The following is a 17479-nucleotide window of genomic DNA, read 5'->3' on the forward strand; positions in this document are numbered from 1 at the left end:
GCTTCTGTTACCTGTAACTAAAAATCGGAAATGCTCCTTTTGGCATCTTGTCCATGGAATCTTTCCTAAGGGTTATACCATTTCCGTTCCCAAGATTTATTCCAGACTTCAGTAATAACAACCACATCTAAATTGTTATCTTAAATGATAAATTTGATCCATCTTTTGTCTTTTCATGATGTGTGTTAATCCTTCTTGCACCGGATGGGGCACTACCAGCACAATGCAAAACAACAGGATGTCCATTTGCCGTATTTGACATTGACATCCCCCATTTATCCATGCTGGGAATGGCCTTGGCAGCTTTTCTGTCCAAGACCCCCTGAACGGGTAGTCATTAACCTAGGATTAATTAAAGAAGTGACCAGACTGAATCTTGTGCAGGTAGTTGCCAAGCTGTGTTGTGTTAGCTCCAACAGAAAGTCATCACAGCCATTGTAGTCGTGTCTACAGAGCTTGGGGTCCAACAGCCTTTTTTTGGCTGTTTAGGGTTTTTTATTACAACGGAGTCAGGTCAAACAGCACCATACATGGGTCCTTCAGTTCATCGCAGTCACAAAAAATGTGGCCTATTGGTAATGACCATCAAATTGGGATTTTTTTGTGACTTTTATGGTTATTTTCCACTAGGGAGTCGGTCGCTGTGATCAGTATTTGTCTTGTACTGTTTGTCGAAAGGGCTCTGCTCGCTGGAAGTGTTGCTAAAAGGATTTTGGGTAAAGTCACAACTGAACTATGCAGAAGCCATTTCAGATGTAAGGAAAGCTGTCGGTATGAATAAGCAGGAAAGGGATCCTGACACATGTTCTTCAAAGGTTTATGCCTATTAATCCTATCGTATATCTTAGAATTAGTTTTAATAATTTACATCATCAGCTCATGAGATGGTAACCCTGTTAAGCACTTCCTTCAGACAGTCATCTTTTTCCCTTGGAGGATAGAAAAGCTTTTTCTGGTGCCATCAGAACCTTTCTTAGGGGCTTCCATAACACCCATCAGCTGTGACTCACTATATTTCTGCGGGTCCTTAAAAAATAGTGTTATAAAACTTGCCTGTTGCTCTCAGCTAAGCAGGTGGTGAGCTATATTGTGTGCTCTATTAGTCTACACAAAACCAGGCTCATATTACTGTCACCTCCTCCCCATTCCCATCCCACCTGTTTGGCTCATCTGCCTTGTTCTGCCTCATCTTATGACTTGTCATTAGTCTGCCTTGTAAATTCTTTGTGGCAGAAACTTGTTCATTAGACATGTATGTATATATAGAAACCTACCATGACAGAGCCTGAATCCTCGACTGAAGGGTATGGGCACGATTCCCATACAGTTAATAATGCTAATATTGCAAGGACGAGAAGCTCTGCCACAGGAACAGCTCCCTCTAGTTTTACAAGATGTTGTTTTTCACAGAAGATAGGATCAAAAAATCAGCACAGCATGGATTTCACCCCATCTTTCAGTACTGGACAGAAAAAATAATGAGGTGCTCAGATACAACTTTGCACCGTGGCTTTGTGCCATGAGTAAAGCGATGTTGTGGAGGCCCATCCCTCAAGAATAAGGCACATTCTGCATTTTTGTCTTTGAATTCCTTCGTTTTCTTCACATAGAAGAATACTTTTAGTGCCTAAAATACTAAAGATTTGCAGTGACCTCTGCCACTGTAAATCAGCATAACTCTTGTTACTGATACAGAGGGATGCTAATTTATATCTACTTAGTGATAGACTGAGGTGGAATTTTGTTTTACCGAAAATACAGATTACAGTCATGCATATCCCATGATGTTGGGCATTTTATAGGTACATAGTGAGGAGATTTTCGCCACTGCAAGAAGAGCTAGTCTATGCAGATACCCAGCCCAGGCATGCAATAGCCCAGTGTTCTGTTTTGAAATAAATTTGGCCAAAGGACTTAAATTACTTAAGAAAAACGGAAAAAATACTCCAAATTATGAGTAAGTATCATAACGGGTGCTAAAATAATGCCCTACACCTACTTCATTATTCAGTTATTTATTATCTTTATTCTTAAGAGTAATGATGTAAAAGTGCTTTTTCTCCAAATGTTAATTTAGCTCTCTGCAGATGGTAACCATCTGTTAAATGACAAGTCACTTACAGTATTTGATTAGCACTTTATATAGCTTGGATGGACTTACTGTTACAATATGTAAGTGTAGTTATAGAGGTGAAACTTGTTAGATTTGTTCTTTTCCTGTTGCTGTTACCAAAAAAAAAATAATGAAAGACTTCAAAACTATCAATATTTTTGCCTGTCTTCTCCTGTATTTATACACCTTATTCCAAGTTAAAGCCTGACATTCATAGGCCAGTTCACAAGATATTCTTGAGAATGACAGTACTAGGAAATATTGTTAAATTCCAGCACCTTTTGTAGTAACTCTGAGTGTCCTCGGTGAGGGGGGGCTCCTAAGGATGCTCGAGCACTGGAAGCTTGAATGAGTCCAGGAATTGTGGCTTATCAAGGAGATAAGTCCCCTGGGGCTGTGATACTGCTCTGTGTCCTTATCGCAGCTTACGCTGTGGGTCTTTTAAAACTAGGACAAAATGCAATACTGCAATACACCTTAATATCACTGTGATCAAGTCTTGCATGAACTGCATGCTTTTGTATTTTAACACCTTGATCGATGACATCTAACCCCCATCTGTCTATAAACTGAGCAAGTTCGGATTCATTTCGTATTGTGTTTTCTTCTAAAGTTTCTTCGAGTTATGCTGCTAAACCTTGATTTGCTGGCCCGGTTTTCATTGTGGTAAAATTACTTCACACTTTTATTGCTGTGTTTTTCAGTAAGGTTCAATAGGTGTTTTGATCTGTGATTTTTTTTTTTTTTTTTTTTTTTTATTTTCAACAGCAAAGAACCTTGATCATGGCCCCACTGCCGAACGCTGAATTAGTCCAGAACTCTTTGCAGTTATATCGTTACCTGCTTCGGTGCTGTAAGCAACTTCCCGAAGAGAATATTCGTCAGCATTACAGACATGCGGTCAGGCAGGTGAGAAGCAGACTTCTTTTCTGCTGGTGGAATTGAGTGTTGCGGGGTGGTTTTGTTTTTTTCTTCTCCTACAGTTCGAACCAACTTTTTATAACTCCTGGCACTTAAAAAATTATTCTTCTGCACTTGAACCATTAGTGGATTTCCAGGATTATACTGGGAGTATGTGAAGGAGCATTTCTTTGTTTGCTTTGAATCTGAAACCTTCTATTTTCCTCGGCCTTCATCTCTAATTCTTGTGTTAGTCAAGAGGGTGAACAATCATTCCTTACTCACCTAAACACGTCTTTTATGGTGAAACTTATTGGTTCCTTGTCAATTTTTACTATCTATATCCTGCCCCTAACCCCCCCAGCTGGGTAACTCTCATCTAATTGTTCATATGGAAGTAATTTCATGCCTTTGATCATACCTGTTGTCCTGTCTCTGTCTAGTTTTAGCATACCAGACAATTTCAGTTGTTTTGAATTGAAATTCTCTGGGGGTTTTTTGCTGATGATGTATGAAAGGAGTAAAATACTTAATATGAAATTAAATTTGACTAGACTTGCTAGGACAATAGCACAGCCAGGAGGCACAATGTGTATTTTTACCTTTTCAGATCAACAGTTTGTTTTGCAGCAAATATTTTCTTTGAGATTTAAGTGATCCTTGTTGTGACAACCCTTGTGTTAAGTCGGTTAGTCAGTGTGATTCTCTGAATGTTGCAGAGCTTCAAAGTTCATGCTGATGAAGACGATCCTGAGCGAATCCAGCAGATTATTAAGAGAGCCATTGAAGATGCTGACTGGGTTATGAATAAAGTAAGTGCGTCAGATTGTCTAAATTTCACACTCTCAGTTCAAATCAAAGAAGGAAACATCAGAAAGCAAGTTAGGAACAGTAAACCGGTCCACTGTCCTGCAGTGTCTGGGTGAAAGGAACTACCTAGCCACTAGGGATTTATGATTGTGATCATTCTGCTTCAGAAGTTCTCCTTTGTCAATATAAACTTACATGTATTTTTTAAAACCAGTGATGCTTTAAGTTAGTCTCTGTTTAAATCTTTGTTTCCATGAAGATTCTGTGAAATTTCAGCAGCAGTGGCTAGTATAACTCTGTAATAAAAAAAACCCAAACAAACCTACAATATTCTGCAAGCTTCAGTCTGTTGATCTGCATCAGCTGCTCTCCTAGCAGGGACCTGTCCTCTCTTCGTCAGTTTATGTAAGCTCCCAGGAGGATTTACCTTTTTTCTCCTATCTTGCCTGTCGCTGTGCAGATCAGGGTTAGACAGCATAGTGGCAAAATTGTTGTAATTGGATTACTCGTGCCGTAGTCGGCACCCAGCAGATGTGCCTCTTCACTCTCAGCGCTGAGAGATACCACTCAAACGGGTTTCTTAGATAAAAGAATGAAGATTGTTTACCATTAGGCAGCTGAGTGTCACCTGTACTTCCTTGGGTTTAAATCCGGTTGGGGAGCATGATATGTTGTCGTGGATTTCTCAGAGTATAATGAAACAAGTCAAAAGTTCAGCTTGCTCTAAATATCTGTGATTTAATTTACTAAATGACTGTTAAGTCTTCCTCTCTGCCGGTCCATGAAATCCAAATGAGAATTGTTACAGGAGCAAGCACAGATTAGTCATAGATTATAAAATTATGGCAGTAGCCAAATCCCAGCAGTTACAGCCTAGTAAATAACTGTCTGTGCCTGAATCTGATTTTATTCTCCCTACAATTATGAAAAGCTTCATTCTGATTCTGCTGCAGAGATTGTAGTCTGCTTCATTGGAAGACTGGTAATTGAACTGTGTGAGAGGAGGATCAGACTCACAGTGCCTGCCAAGAAGCATTATTTTATATTGTGGAGAGAAAGCCTATCAAATTTCAATCTAACTTAAAGGAAACCAAGATAATTTTATGTAAATCGTGAAGAGGGTTGTAAATCCTTGTCCGTATGAACTGTCGTTTTTAGTTATGCGCTCTTTCCCACAAATTATTTTCTTTTTTTTTTTCTTTTTTTAGTATAAAAAACGGGAGTAGAAGAGGAATGATGAAGACAATGTCATTGGTAAACATCCTTAGAGGACTTGCAGTCAAGCCTAGTACTATATTATAGTTATTGCCTGGAGTTTTCTCTTAGATAATACAAATACAGTAATTTATATCTCATTGGGATGTCATGAAGCTAAATTCCTATTTCTGAAGCTATTTGAGTCTGTAGATTAAAAGGCACAGTCTAGGTTCAAAGTATTAGTTTGTTTAATCACAAACTGTAGCTTAAAGCCCAAACTCGTCTAAGCTTATTGTGCAGGGTATTCAGTGGCAAGGGTCTTCTGCGTAAGTAACAGTGGATTTAAGTCTGTTATGTCGGATCATCCTCCGTCAGGAGCATAAATTACGTTTTCAGAGTGAGGCAGAGGAATGACCAGAGCACAGGCCTGGTTTTTATCTAGCAGCAGACACAAAAGCATAGGCTACTGCGTGGAGAACTTACCCACCAGAACTTTAAGCCCATCTCAGACTTGAACCACAGTATTTTCCACTCGCCTGGCAGTGCTACGGCCGTACTTTCATTCTACCCTGTGGGTTTGCACTTGAACTTGGTTGCCTTTTCTTATTTAAAGATGGGTGCCTGTCCCCCCGATCTCTCAGCTCTCCAGAAAAAGACAGATTTTGTGCACTGAATCACTGAATATATATATATTCACTGTATATCAGTATAATCACTGAAATGTGCCATGTTGGACAGCCATAAAGGCCTTCACAACTCTTTGGAACATACAGTAAATGACCTTTAAATGGGAGTCCGTGTCCTTTTTTTTAAAAGACCGTCTTTTCGATGCCCTAATAGAATTTTGCCAGGGAAAACTCAATAGAAATACTAGCTATCTTAAATAAAATTAATTTGGGGGTAAAAGAGTCTCCTTTTGAAACGTGACCTTTGCTTTTAGCTGTGTTCTAACTTTATGCCTCGAGGTGGCAGTGCATGCTGCGACGCGTACCCGAAGTCCTCAGTCTCCGGGAGTTGGGGTTTTTTTACTGTTTCCGAATTGTTGAGCTTCCTCACCTGCCAAAATAGAACTCAAGTGCTAAGGCAGATCTCTTATTAGGCTTCAGATTTTCTTTTGGTTTTTTTGTTTTTTTTTTTTCATTCATCCATGAAAGAAACAAAAAGAAAATCCTAGCTCAAATTAGTTGAGAAGAATTTGACAAGTGCTATAAAAGAAACGGGGGCCACAGGTATTTATACCACAAAGTATCGTATCAAAAAATTTCTTCTGCTAATCCTAAACTCCCCTCTTCAAGAATTCCTGCCCTCTTATTCTTTCTTCTGCCATCACCACTATTGTTCCTTTCTCTAGTCCTACACCTTTCATGTCACCTTATACACCCTCAGCTTTTGTTCTTGTTCTACATATTCCTTAATTCTGTTCTCTCTCATCATGTCTCTCTACATTTCTTTCTCTCCCTCAAATTCTTTTCTGACAGGTGCATCAGGAGATGCTCAGGTATTATGCGGGGGCCATCCTTCTGCTTGATTTCAGGCAATAGAATTTCTCAACAAAGTAGGTGTAAGTTTTTCTTCTGTGAGGAAAGCCACTCATCCTTCTACTTAAATATATTTTTTTGAAAGTACAGCCATTCTGGTTAAAACTTTCAAAATAATTTGATGCAAGGTAGAGCATAGGAAACTTCAGCCTTGACAAGGAATATCCAGTGTTAAACTGAACACTGCAATAAAAAAGCTGAAGCAAATTTGGTAGTGGATATTTGAATGTGCTACTTGTAATCAAGAACAGCAAACAGGTGGCCCGTGCTGTACTCCAGTTCTGTTACATATTTGATCTCTAGTGTGGAGAAGTTTCAAACTTTAAACGAAAAAAGCTGACAGTGCTCACTAAACTGTGGAGGCAACAAAGGGTAATGTCAATAAAAAGGGACAAGCCTATTCTATTCATAGGGTTTAGTTTCTTTTTACTCATTTCAAATGAGTTCCTCATTTCAGTACTTGTATATCATGCCAGTTCTGGTAAGTAATGGACTGTTGATAAGTATCTGCAATAATTGAATGGTGAAGGGCTTGTCAGAAGGTCATGCCAAAGCCCCAGTTTTTCGTGGCCCACTGGTAAGCACTCCCATTGTAACCACTCGGTTACCAGCATCACCCGCAGTGAGGAATAGTATCACCTGGCCATTTGTTAGCCTGAGGGTTTTACACTCCAGAATGTAGTTAATACATTTGGGTAAACAACAGTTTTGCAGCTGGTTACTGTAAGACCTTGAGTCAGTGACTTTTAAGACCTCCTCTAGACCGAGGAGTTGAGCGGAACAAAGGTTGTGTACAGGCAACTCGGTTAATCTAGAGAGAGGGCTTCATAGGAGGCTGCTTGTGCAAGACAAGCATTAGAACAAGGAAAAGACGGTTGGGAGACTTTTTTAATAGGTTGGGATTATGCTTGTAACTCTTGAAGTATGGAGAAACAGATTGTTTAGATCACACTTAAGCTAAGGAAAATGAGAAAACGTTTCTTAGTCGTTAGCTCCAGGTTATAGACTTAGCAACGTTCAGTCTGAGGACAGAACCAGACTTGGTGCTATACTTTCTATATAGATGTAACACTGGGAACCAAAAGCTGAAGTCGTGTGTAAATAATCTGTGCAATACGAATATGGGAGTAACACACCTAGAAAGGCTGGAACAGTGGCAGTAGGTTAGTCAATGGGTTTTGTTCAGTGTATACGTTCTTGCTCTTAAGCCCACAGATAAATTTAAAAGAATCTACTTGTGTTATCACCAGTCTTGGAGCCTCACATAGAAGCTTTCTGTTTAGCGAAAACATTTCTTCTTTTTTTTTTTTTTTAATTTGTTTATATCAGGTTTTGGTGTGGGAAAGATTGTGATTTGTGGTTTATGTAAAATACAGGATAGTATTCTGCGCTGCGCGTGGTTAGAGACGTACATATTTCTGTCGCATTCTTATGTCAGAAGTGTTACTGATTTCAATTCACTCTTGCCACTGAAAGTCATCTGAGCCCTGTGGGTACTGAGTAGAATTCTTCCAGCCCAAGCCAGGCTTTGCCTAGCACCATTTGTCAATAATTGAATATTTTGCAAAACATTCTTTAGCACTTTGTAAACTCTTTTTCTTTCGGTTCGTTATGTCACAGGTACTGCTTTTTTGTTTGGAGACACGTGAGCTTAAGAATTTGATGCTAAACAAAGCCCATCTCTTCTGTGGTGTTTGGCTCGTTTTCAAATGTCATAAGGAAGTGATCTTTACTGCGATACTATAAAGAACAAGCACACACGCTATTTCTGAGAAACAATATTCACTGTGATCTCTTTTTTTAGGGGAGTTTCTTATGTGAATAGCTTTGAACTTGGCATTACAGATTGTGCCTCCCTGTAAAGCTTTGATGCAAACCGGGCAGGCAGCACAGCGACTGTTAGACATCCAGTGCCCTAATGTCCATCCGTTATGAGCCCTTGACCTTAAACTGTAGAGCTTTGTGCTCCACAATGCAGCATCCGCCAGTGTCGCCCAAGCTAGCACATGTTTATTTGAAATGTGTGAGGAGTCTCTTTGCCAAGAACCGTGTCCTAAAGCGGGTCAGTACCACAGGAGGGGCTGGACGCTGCTCCGTGCTGCCCGCTTGCTCGGCTGCTTTGCGGCAGTCGCTCCCACCGTTCGGAGGTGATGTATTTCTTCTTGAGCATGAGCCAGCTGGCGCATCTTTCAACTTTTGTATTATTTGATTAATTTATCTTGTGTCGAGCCAGGTTTTATGAAATAGTGTTAACTGAAGTACACACTAGTCGTCAAGTATTCCTTTCAGCTTGTGATTAATCAGGGCAGACACATTAACTTTTTAAAAAAAAACCTGCTCTTTGAAGAATATTTTCTGTTTTCCTCACAGTTGTGTTTGGTATTTAAAATAGCTTTTAAAAGTTTAGAAACAGAGGCTTCTGTCACTTGGAGCTAAGAGCTTAACGGTGTTTGTGTTTAGCACTGATTGGAGAGGTCCCTGACACTGCACTGAAGGGAGTAATCCTGCACACGTACACTGGGGGATTAGGAAGAGGACAGGTCTGCAACTGCTGTTTATTGTCCTTACCTATGATCTGAGAGGCCGAAGAAGTTAACTTCCCTTCTCTGTTCTGTAGCCTATCAACCTGGGTGCCTTTTCCCCCAGAAGAATCTGCCTTCCTGTTCTGCGTGAATCCATTTTGGAAAGGATTAACTGGATTTATTTAATTTTTTTTTTTATCAGTAACTTCTGAGACAGCTTTGGGTGCCTCACTACCTTCTATGAAATATTTTCTTTCAGCCACTGCTCCCAACATTAGGTTGAACTGCCTGTCGTTACCTGTGTGTTTCCTTCTGCTGGGGTTTCAGCTTCATCTGTTTAAAAAAATGGTGCACTTTATGTCCTCTTATTATTACAGCTTATTTTTTGCACAGTCTCTGGTATCCTTCTTGAAAGAAGTTTAAAAATGTTGATGTTCTGATTAATATTTCCTGCCATTTTACAGAATTGACTTTAAAAGATTACAGGATTGACAATAAATTCTTGCAATTGATTGTGTTGACTCTTGTTCTGTGTTAGGTAACATTACACAGGATCTGGGACTTTCTCATTCCCTTTAATTTTCTCAACAGTCATTTTATCCACAAAGTCAGCCGTATCTCAGATGGTATGAAACAAGGAACAAGGAAAATTGTGTGTTTCAAAACAAATGTCAAACAGAAGTTAGTAATCTGGAAAATACTACGTCATGACGGTGGACACAGGCAAAGGCTGTATTTGCTGGAGACACCTCCCTGGCACTCGCCAATCCGAGGACTGACTCTTCATGGCTAAAAATAGAGTATTTCTTTTTCCATAATTGTGAAACTGCAAAAGACTGCTTTCTCTTTTATTTTGTCTTTTTTGAAATCCTCTTCCTAGAATTCACAAAATGGTGTGTTTAACCCGAGTTTACAGTGCAGAAAGCAGACACCTGTTGGGTCTTGGAGACTTCCCTCCCTGAAGAGCTCTGTGGAGTTTGCGCTCTCTTAGCTGGAAGTATCTCACAGGGTAGGTTGCAGATTTATGGCCAAGATTTTCAAAAGTAACCCTCAGATTGCTTTTAGGCGCTTAAGTTAGGAGACCTTAAAAATTTATACTTGGCGATAGTCTTACACATTTCACTGTGGTGCTGTGTAACCTCAGGAAGATAAGATCACTTCCCTGGACTGGTATTGCATGTTCTGTCTTGTCCACTTGGGTTACATGGAAGGGTCTCTGGTGCACTGCTTAGTGATGCATACTTAAACCACAGGTGACAGTTGGGTTGTCATGGGCAAGACAAGAGTCCACAACAGCTTATAGTGCATCTCAGTACTGTTTGGTTTTTTAAGAACCAATGAGAGCTCTTAACATCCCTGATTCTCTCACATACTTATTCGCTCCTTCTCCGTGTTGTGTCCCTCACCTTCCTTTAGCCTGATGTCAGCGCACAGAGCACCTCTCACTGGCTGGGACGCTGTTGGCAAGTAGCAGTAAGATGGTTATTCCCTTACTTGCATGACTCCAAATTAGGAAGGTACTAAAATGGTGATGATCATTTTACAATTATTTCAGAAGCACAGTTTTAAAATATAGAGATCTCCAAATTCTGCTCCCATGGACATATAATCCAGCCTATGGGATTTCACAGTTGCACTAAACCAAGTCTGGTAATTTCTAATTGATTAAATGCAGTGAAAAGGCATCCAGTGTGTGTTATGAAATTTAAGAGGCGAAGAGCCAATCCCTGCCTTCTGTAACTTGTTCATTATCCTCAAAGTTAATTCATAAGCAAAGCTGCAGGGTTTATAGCTGATGTAATAACACAGAGACTGTACATAGTGTGAGTGGTGTTTAGCATTAAAAAATAACTTGAATGAAATACATGTCTGGTTGGGAGAGGAACAGAACCGTAACCTCTTTCATCTAACAAAGATGCTTTAAAAGGAACAGATTGGGCACCGTACTGAAACTACTCAGCTGACTTCATTGTGCTATGTGTGGGAGGGATTTTTTTTATTTACTATTTAGTAAGTGTTTTCAATTTTTTAAGTATCTGAAAGAAATCACAGATCATAATTATGTAACTCTGCTCTGTAGAACTCTCTAGCACTCGAATCTCTGGAATTCATAGGGACTGTCTGTTAGAAGGAAAGCTGGGAAGCGCAACGGCTGCTCTGTCAAAGTCTGTCTTGGTCTCTAAGAACAAAAGTGCTCTAGACAATTGCTTCCCAGGACGTTTACCCTTCATGCTGTTCATGGCTTCTGAGCCAAAGCTGCCGAAATCCGAGGGAAAGACTCGTACGTACCTCAGGGAGCAGTCACCATCTTACACCACTTTTCACTACCTTGAATACTTAGAGAAATGTACTGTGCTCAATCACGTTTACCAGAATTAAAAATGAAACAGTTTTGTTTACTCAGTTTTACAAAACATAGTCTCTGCGGTAATCCAGAGGGGCTAAGTCCAACAGGTGGGACTAATGTGGAGGATGAATTTTGCTTCAAGGAAGCAAAAGCATTACTCCTAGTTACAACTGCTCCCTAAGGAGAAGGCATAAAGAGGATTCGAAGGTTTTTTTGACCACTAATAAGTTGCTTTCATTTCCCATGCTCATATGCTGTTTTGGAAAAGTAAACATTAAATGTCATGCTGCTGCCTTCTGTGCTAAAGAGCTACATTCCCTTTTTCTCGTTTTCAACTTTATCAATCTTAAAACCTGCAGTCTTTTTAAAAACCAGTTGATGGATTGCTGAGCATTAGTTTGTACTGTGCTCGTTTGTGTGTATCAGTGCTGACCTTGAATAATACTCTGATGGAAGTGATCACTCAGTCTCCATCATGTGTTCACTTCTACTTAATCAGAGCTAGGGTGGGGTGGGTTTTTTTTGCAAAATGATCATTTAAGTGGGTAGGAACTGATCTGAGAGGAGGAACTTATTACAAAAACCTCCCAAAATCATGCATGAACCGAGTTCCTTATCCAGAGCTGTCAGCCCTTGCGTGGGCAGAAATTTTGGGTCTATCATTATGTACTTGTGAAACAATCTTTCCTGATACGGTCATTCCACTAAATCAAGATATTGTTAACTGTGAGGATTTATCTCTTGCCACTCGGAAGTCATTTCAGGGTGGTAGTCATCTGTCTTTCATACATGCAGATTTGCTTTTTCCATTGAAAAGCAATGGGATTTTAAAAGCAAAAACATGAGAGGAAATCAGGATCAGAGATGTTATGTTGGATGAGGGGTTTGACTCTTCCTGGAAATACGGGAGATATTGATCCCCAAAAGCCCTTCTAGGAAGATGAACAACGTGTTCTTTTAGAGAATTCTCAGACTGTAAAAGTCTCAGAACCTGGTACGTGAGAAGAGGGAAGGAAAATAACATGTTATTCAGCTTGTGCTGGTCAGAGAGCTCTCTTGAGCTGCTTAACCCTACCGACAGTGTTGTAAAGTCACAGAAAATTCCCCTTTACGTTCCCTCCTGCCAGGTCTCAGATGACTAAGCCAAAACTAATCATTATAAAAACAAGATGAGGCATGAACATACTTTTGACCAAAAATCTTACGATTTCTGGCATTTAACAAGTAAAGTACACAGTCTGCATCAGTTGTTCTGTTTTGGTGGCTGTTGTTCAAAAACCCCCTTAGTGCAATAGTTAGATGAAGCATTTAGACTGCATGAAGTGATTAGTTTGCATCTTATCCTTCTAGGAATAGAGACAAAAATTGTTACGGATAATAATAGCACCTGCTAATTAATCTGTAACAATCCTTTGATGTTTGTGCTAGAGCTGCTTATTATGGGTTAAATCCTATGACTTAACCCGCTTCATAAAGCCATCCATCGCTTTCTAGAATCTGTCTGCATTAGTACATGTTATCTCACATATTTCTTTTAATAAGTGACTTTTCAAACTCCCAGGTGATGTTCCCCCTTCAAAATGCAGCTTCAAAGGCTGTCCTCTCTGTCAGCGTGGTCAAGAGTTGTGTGAATAAGCATCATCTTTGCTTGTCAAATGAAAAACAAGGAGCGACCTGGTCTGACCTCACAGGTGACCCCGCTTGGAGCAGGAGGTTGGACTAGGTGAAGTGCTGAGGTCCCTTCCAACCTGCATTCTCCTATAATTCTGTGCATGATACGAGTTCCTTTCCTGACTTTATTTCAGGTATGGGAGTTACGGTTGAGGAATAGTCCATAAACCCCAGCACTATTCAGCATACCCTATTTCAGCAACTGCCTGAAGTTCACCTGCGCGTTGGTTATCCTTGCTAGGCAGTTCCAAATGGGGAAACAGTTGTTTTAATCAAAGACGGAGAATTAGTCAGAATACGTGTGTACATATTCCTAAAACATACCTTTTGTGTGTAGCCAGGACACAAGCCCCATGTTTTAACAGCACTGCCTGAATAGTTTGCAAGTTAAAGACTGCGTGCCTCTGCTGGGTGACGACTTAGGATTCATGCTTCTCCAGTTCATCTAATCACTGCATGATCAACAAAGAAATGAAAAAAACCACAGAAGATGTAGTGAGAAGATATGTTCAGACCAACATCTTTGTTTAGATTTGTGATAAGAGACAGAATTTCCCAAATTAGTCTAAATATTTACTCCATTAATTGAAACTGGCAGCAGATCGGCAGAAGCTTGCTTTCTGGTGGGTTCAACAGAGACTAACATGGTAAATTGTAATTCAGTGTGTAAGTATTTAGCTAGACTTGCAGCTCAAAATCAATGAAAACCAACTAAAAGACTCTAAGGCTCTGAAGATGATGAAGAATGTGCCATGGAAATTAATCTTAAAATGGCTTCACTAAACAGATAGAATTTGAGATTTTTTTGGAGCAAGCGACCAAGATGCCCAAGGATTCTTTCTCGATGTGAAGCAGATCAACTGCTCCAGCAGTTGCAACAGCCGCAAACATGGTGAAGAGCTCAGCAGGAGGGTGCCCTCTCTTTTGGAAATCAGTTTGTAATTCCTGTGAATTCATTTTAGCATTCTTCAGCAGACCAACATCACAGAGCTTTTGTGGAAGGAAAATGTCTCACAGTTGCTTCATAGAGAAAGGATGTGCTTTAATGGCACAAATAAGGAAGCAGTACATGTTCAGAAGACAGAATTAGTGATGAGTGTGCTTTTATTTTCTCCTGATTTTGTCCTCTTCAAATTCAGCTTCGTGATTGTCTCTCTGTGAGGAGATGCAGACCTGGATGGTGATCCGTCCTTCTCTGGGTATCGCAGTTGTTCCGTGTTCCTCGGAGCCAGCCTGTGTGGACTGGGATGTGGTGCTACAGTCGATGCAAACACTTTGAATGAAAGTCAACCAATGTCTGAACTCGTGTCTAAGACCAATTTCCGTTTGCCCAAAGAAACGACGGCCAGTATCTCTTCAGAATGTGCCCAGCAGCACACAGTGTTAACGTGCCAGCCAGGAAGACACTCAGATATGGAGAGAAGTAGGGTGAGAAAAATCGAGGATGAGAAACATAGTCTGTGTGTCCAGTACAGGAGGACAAGGAGAATTTTACACTTGTACACACTGGAGGTTTTGTGAGAAAGGGTGGTGGAGGATTTGTGATGCTTTAGCAGAGAAAACATGCTTCTGGTTGGTCTGGGGGAGCTCTGGGGGTGAAGATCTTAATCTTAGCACAGTCCCCAAAGGAAAGAGGAGAAATTGCTGTGAATGTTGTCATTGCCTACACTCGCAGCGAGTCTGCAGTAACCAGGGGAATGATGAAGAAAAGATTAGGCTGTGAGGAGAAAAAAAAAGGGATTTGAAAGTATGTTTTCTGATTACATCCTGACACAGGTAAGATCATTAATCATTTTCTAATAATTTAACTTCCTACTTCCTTAATCCAGGATGGAGCACTGTTACTTCTGTTTACATCTAAGGTTATCCTGAGTGTATATTACCCATTTTAGTATTAAGCAAAAATGTGATTTTCATTATTTTAGTAGTATGCCTGTGTGCTTACAAAGCAGAATACGGCACACAGAGACTGCATTATGTGCAGACTTAAGGCTCTGGGGATTTTGGTGAAATTCCCAATAGACTTAATAACCTTTTTCAGAGTTCATTAACCTCTGAAGAAAGAGTCTCTGCTCATATCTAATGGAAAGCATGGACTGTAATTTGTAATTGCACGAAGTCTGATATAAACATGCAAAATCAGTCATTTAGGAGAAGGTTATGTAAAAGGTAAGAAACAAAAAGCCCCACGTTTCAGAAACCAGTGATGGAAAGCTGGATTAAGAGCCCTCATCATTGCCCAGACTGACCTTAAACATTTGTTTGGTGAGAATTGCAGGTAAGTTTTCAAGTCCTGTTAAGCCGAAGAACGTGATACTCCCTCCATGATAACAGAGACTTAAACCCCGCTCAAGGATTGTGTGAAGTGGCTAAACCAACCTCCGGAACAACAGCATTCGCTGCTCAGCTTCACAGGGTTTGGAGCAGTTTCTGTGGAAGTGCATCGTTTTAATATTTCTCGCATATTCCCATGAGAAATGATACATTTTGCTGTACGTTCCTTCACGTTGTGGTGAGGGACTGTGCCACAAGATCAAAAATTTGTATATGTTTTAGCAACATTTTAATATTTTTTGGATGAAAACCAGCATGAAAATGCAGAATGGAGTCCTAAGGAAGTCCTCATGATTTCTTAGGCTGAATTTTAGCTTCTTAGGCTGAATTTTAGCTTCTCTTTTTATTTAAGGTATTTTTTTTAAGTTTCAGAATATAAGTTATGTTTACACTTCAATATTCCATTCTTTGTTTCAGCCCGGAAATTTATGGATTGTTTTTTGAAAACCAGTATTTAAATCTCTTGTATTATTTGACCTCGATTAGAAATTCTGAAATCCTGCTGACATCAGCCAGCGCTCTGTTACTTTAATTGGAGAGTCTTCCCCCAAACGATGCTTTTAGTAAATGTACACCTTTTGCTAAATTCATTAAACGGACACATTTGCGATTCTGCAGTTCCCTTATTTCTCAAGCAAAAACCCCTTTTTTGCACGTGGTAATCTTAAGGTCCTGTTCTTCACGTTCTGTTGGGGCAGGTGTGAATTGCAGGACCAGAGACACCAACCACCGTTCCGTATGTTTTTCTGTATCCACATGCCAGCTTCTCCCTTCCCTTTTCCTCCAGCCAGTGACCTCTTCAATAGGCTAAACCTCATGAAACGATGCCGAGGAGCGGCCCCGTGCAGGACACTGGTTTTTATCCCACCCAGGGCTGAGGAGACGGCCGTGGGTCAGTCCGGTCCAGAAGCTGCTTCTGCTTGAGACGACGTGCAGCCAGGCACAGCGAAATCCGGGTATTGGCTGGGTGATTGCTTTGTCCCTCCTTCACTTCCTCGTCTGTGTTTGTAATATGCACACATGGTTATTTTGAAAAGGGTGACTGATGAGGGGATTTTGTCTATAATTACGTTTCTGGATTTGACCTAACTCTTACAATTAGCAGACAGGAAGGGCTGGATTTACTGGCACATCCCTGTAAATGTTAACACTCTCCTTAACTTTCACTTTCACCCTCGGATGTTGATGTTCTGAAATGTACCCTGCTGCCCAGTCATCACTGGATGTGCAATCTGACACTCCCTACATCAGGAGGTGGAAGAGGAAACACAGCACTTTTCACCCCAAAAACTGTTGCTTTTAATATACCTGAAATCTGCAGGCACAAAAAAGGAGTCCTGACAGTAGATTTGGGATCCTGCTTGTATTTGCATCTTTTGAAGTGCCTAGACACGAGACTTTTATTTTGCTTTTGATAGAAAGTTGTTATCCCCACTTTATAAAGAATTCAAAATGATCAAGTGGCCAGTGAAGAAGATGCTGCACTTAATGGTAAATACATTAAAATCCTTAAAGGTACAGTAAGTGATCGAAACACCAAACCAAAGAAACAGTTTTGCCATCTTGCAAAGTTTGAGGGAATATTCAAACCAAACAAATTTTCTTTGGGAAATGAAACCCAAAGTAGTGTAAAAGAAGATGATTAGCAGTAGTCAATATGAGCAGATGTTTGGGAATACCTTTCTTAACAGTAGTTATCAGTGTATTAATTGTATCTTTCTTTGTCAGAAACTACCAAAAGCTTCCAAGAAAAACAGTGAATCTACTGAGGTTCCAGAACATAAAGGCTGGAGGAGTTGGTGAGAAGCTCGGTTGTTTCGGTGTGTAAATCTTCATTTTAAGACATACTGTGCCTGGGAGTTGGCTTCCATGGACCAGCTGTTTTCTGTATTTAAGGGTGGAATGTCATAAGGAAAGAAAGTGTCCCTAGAATTATTTTTAATTTGTTTCACCTCCTAAATTAAATGTAGCAAATTGATGAAGTCTTGCATTTTGTTAGAAGTTACCAGTTTCCTTTTACATATCTTCATTAGACATTTAAAGAAGT

At 40.1% G+C, this 17479-nt stretch overlaps 1 protein-coding gene across 14 annotated transcripts in view; it reads left to right on the top strand.

Moving 5' to 3' along the window:
* Positions 1-13031, top strand: part of LYRM9 (LYR motif containing 9) — a 49258-nt gene extending 36227 nt beyond the window's left edge. For 10 of the 14 annotated variants that reach the window (XM_074923051.1, XM_074923049.1, XM_074923047.1 and 7 more), the window contains 3 exons: positions 2882-3022; positions 3733-3825; positions 5032-6097. In XM_074923051.1, the coding sequence (XP_074779152.1) occupies positions 2897-3022; positions 3733-3825; positions 5032-5049 (237 nt within the window). In that variant the 5' untranslated portion in view covers positions 2882-2896 and the 3' untranslated portion in view covers positions 5050-6097. The other 4 variants (XR_012634866.1, XM_074923050.1, XM_074923052.1 and 1 more) reach the window with 4 other exon arrangements.
* Positions 13032-17479: the final 4448 nt, after the last annotated feature.

The sequence above is a fragment of the Athene noctua genome, chromosome 19 (assembly GCF_965140245.1).
Source record: "Athene noctua chromosome 19, bAthNoc1.hap1.1, whole genome shotgun sequence".
Taxonomy (NCBI): domain Eukaryota; kingdom Metazoa; phylum Chordata; class Aves; order Strigiformes; family Strigidae; genus Athene; species Athene noctua.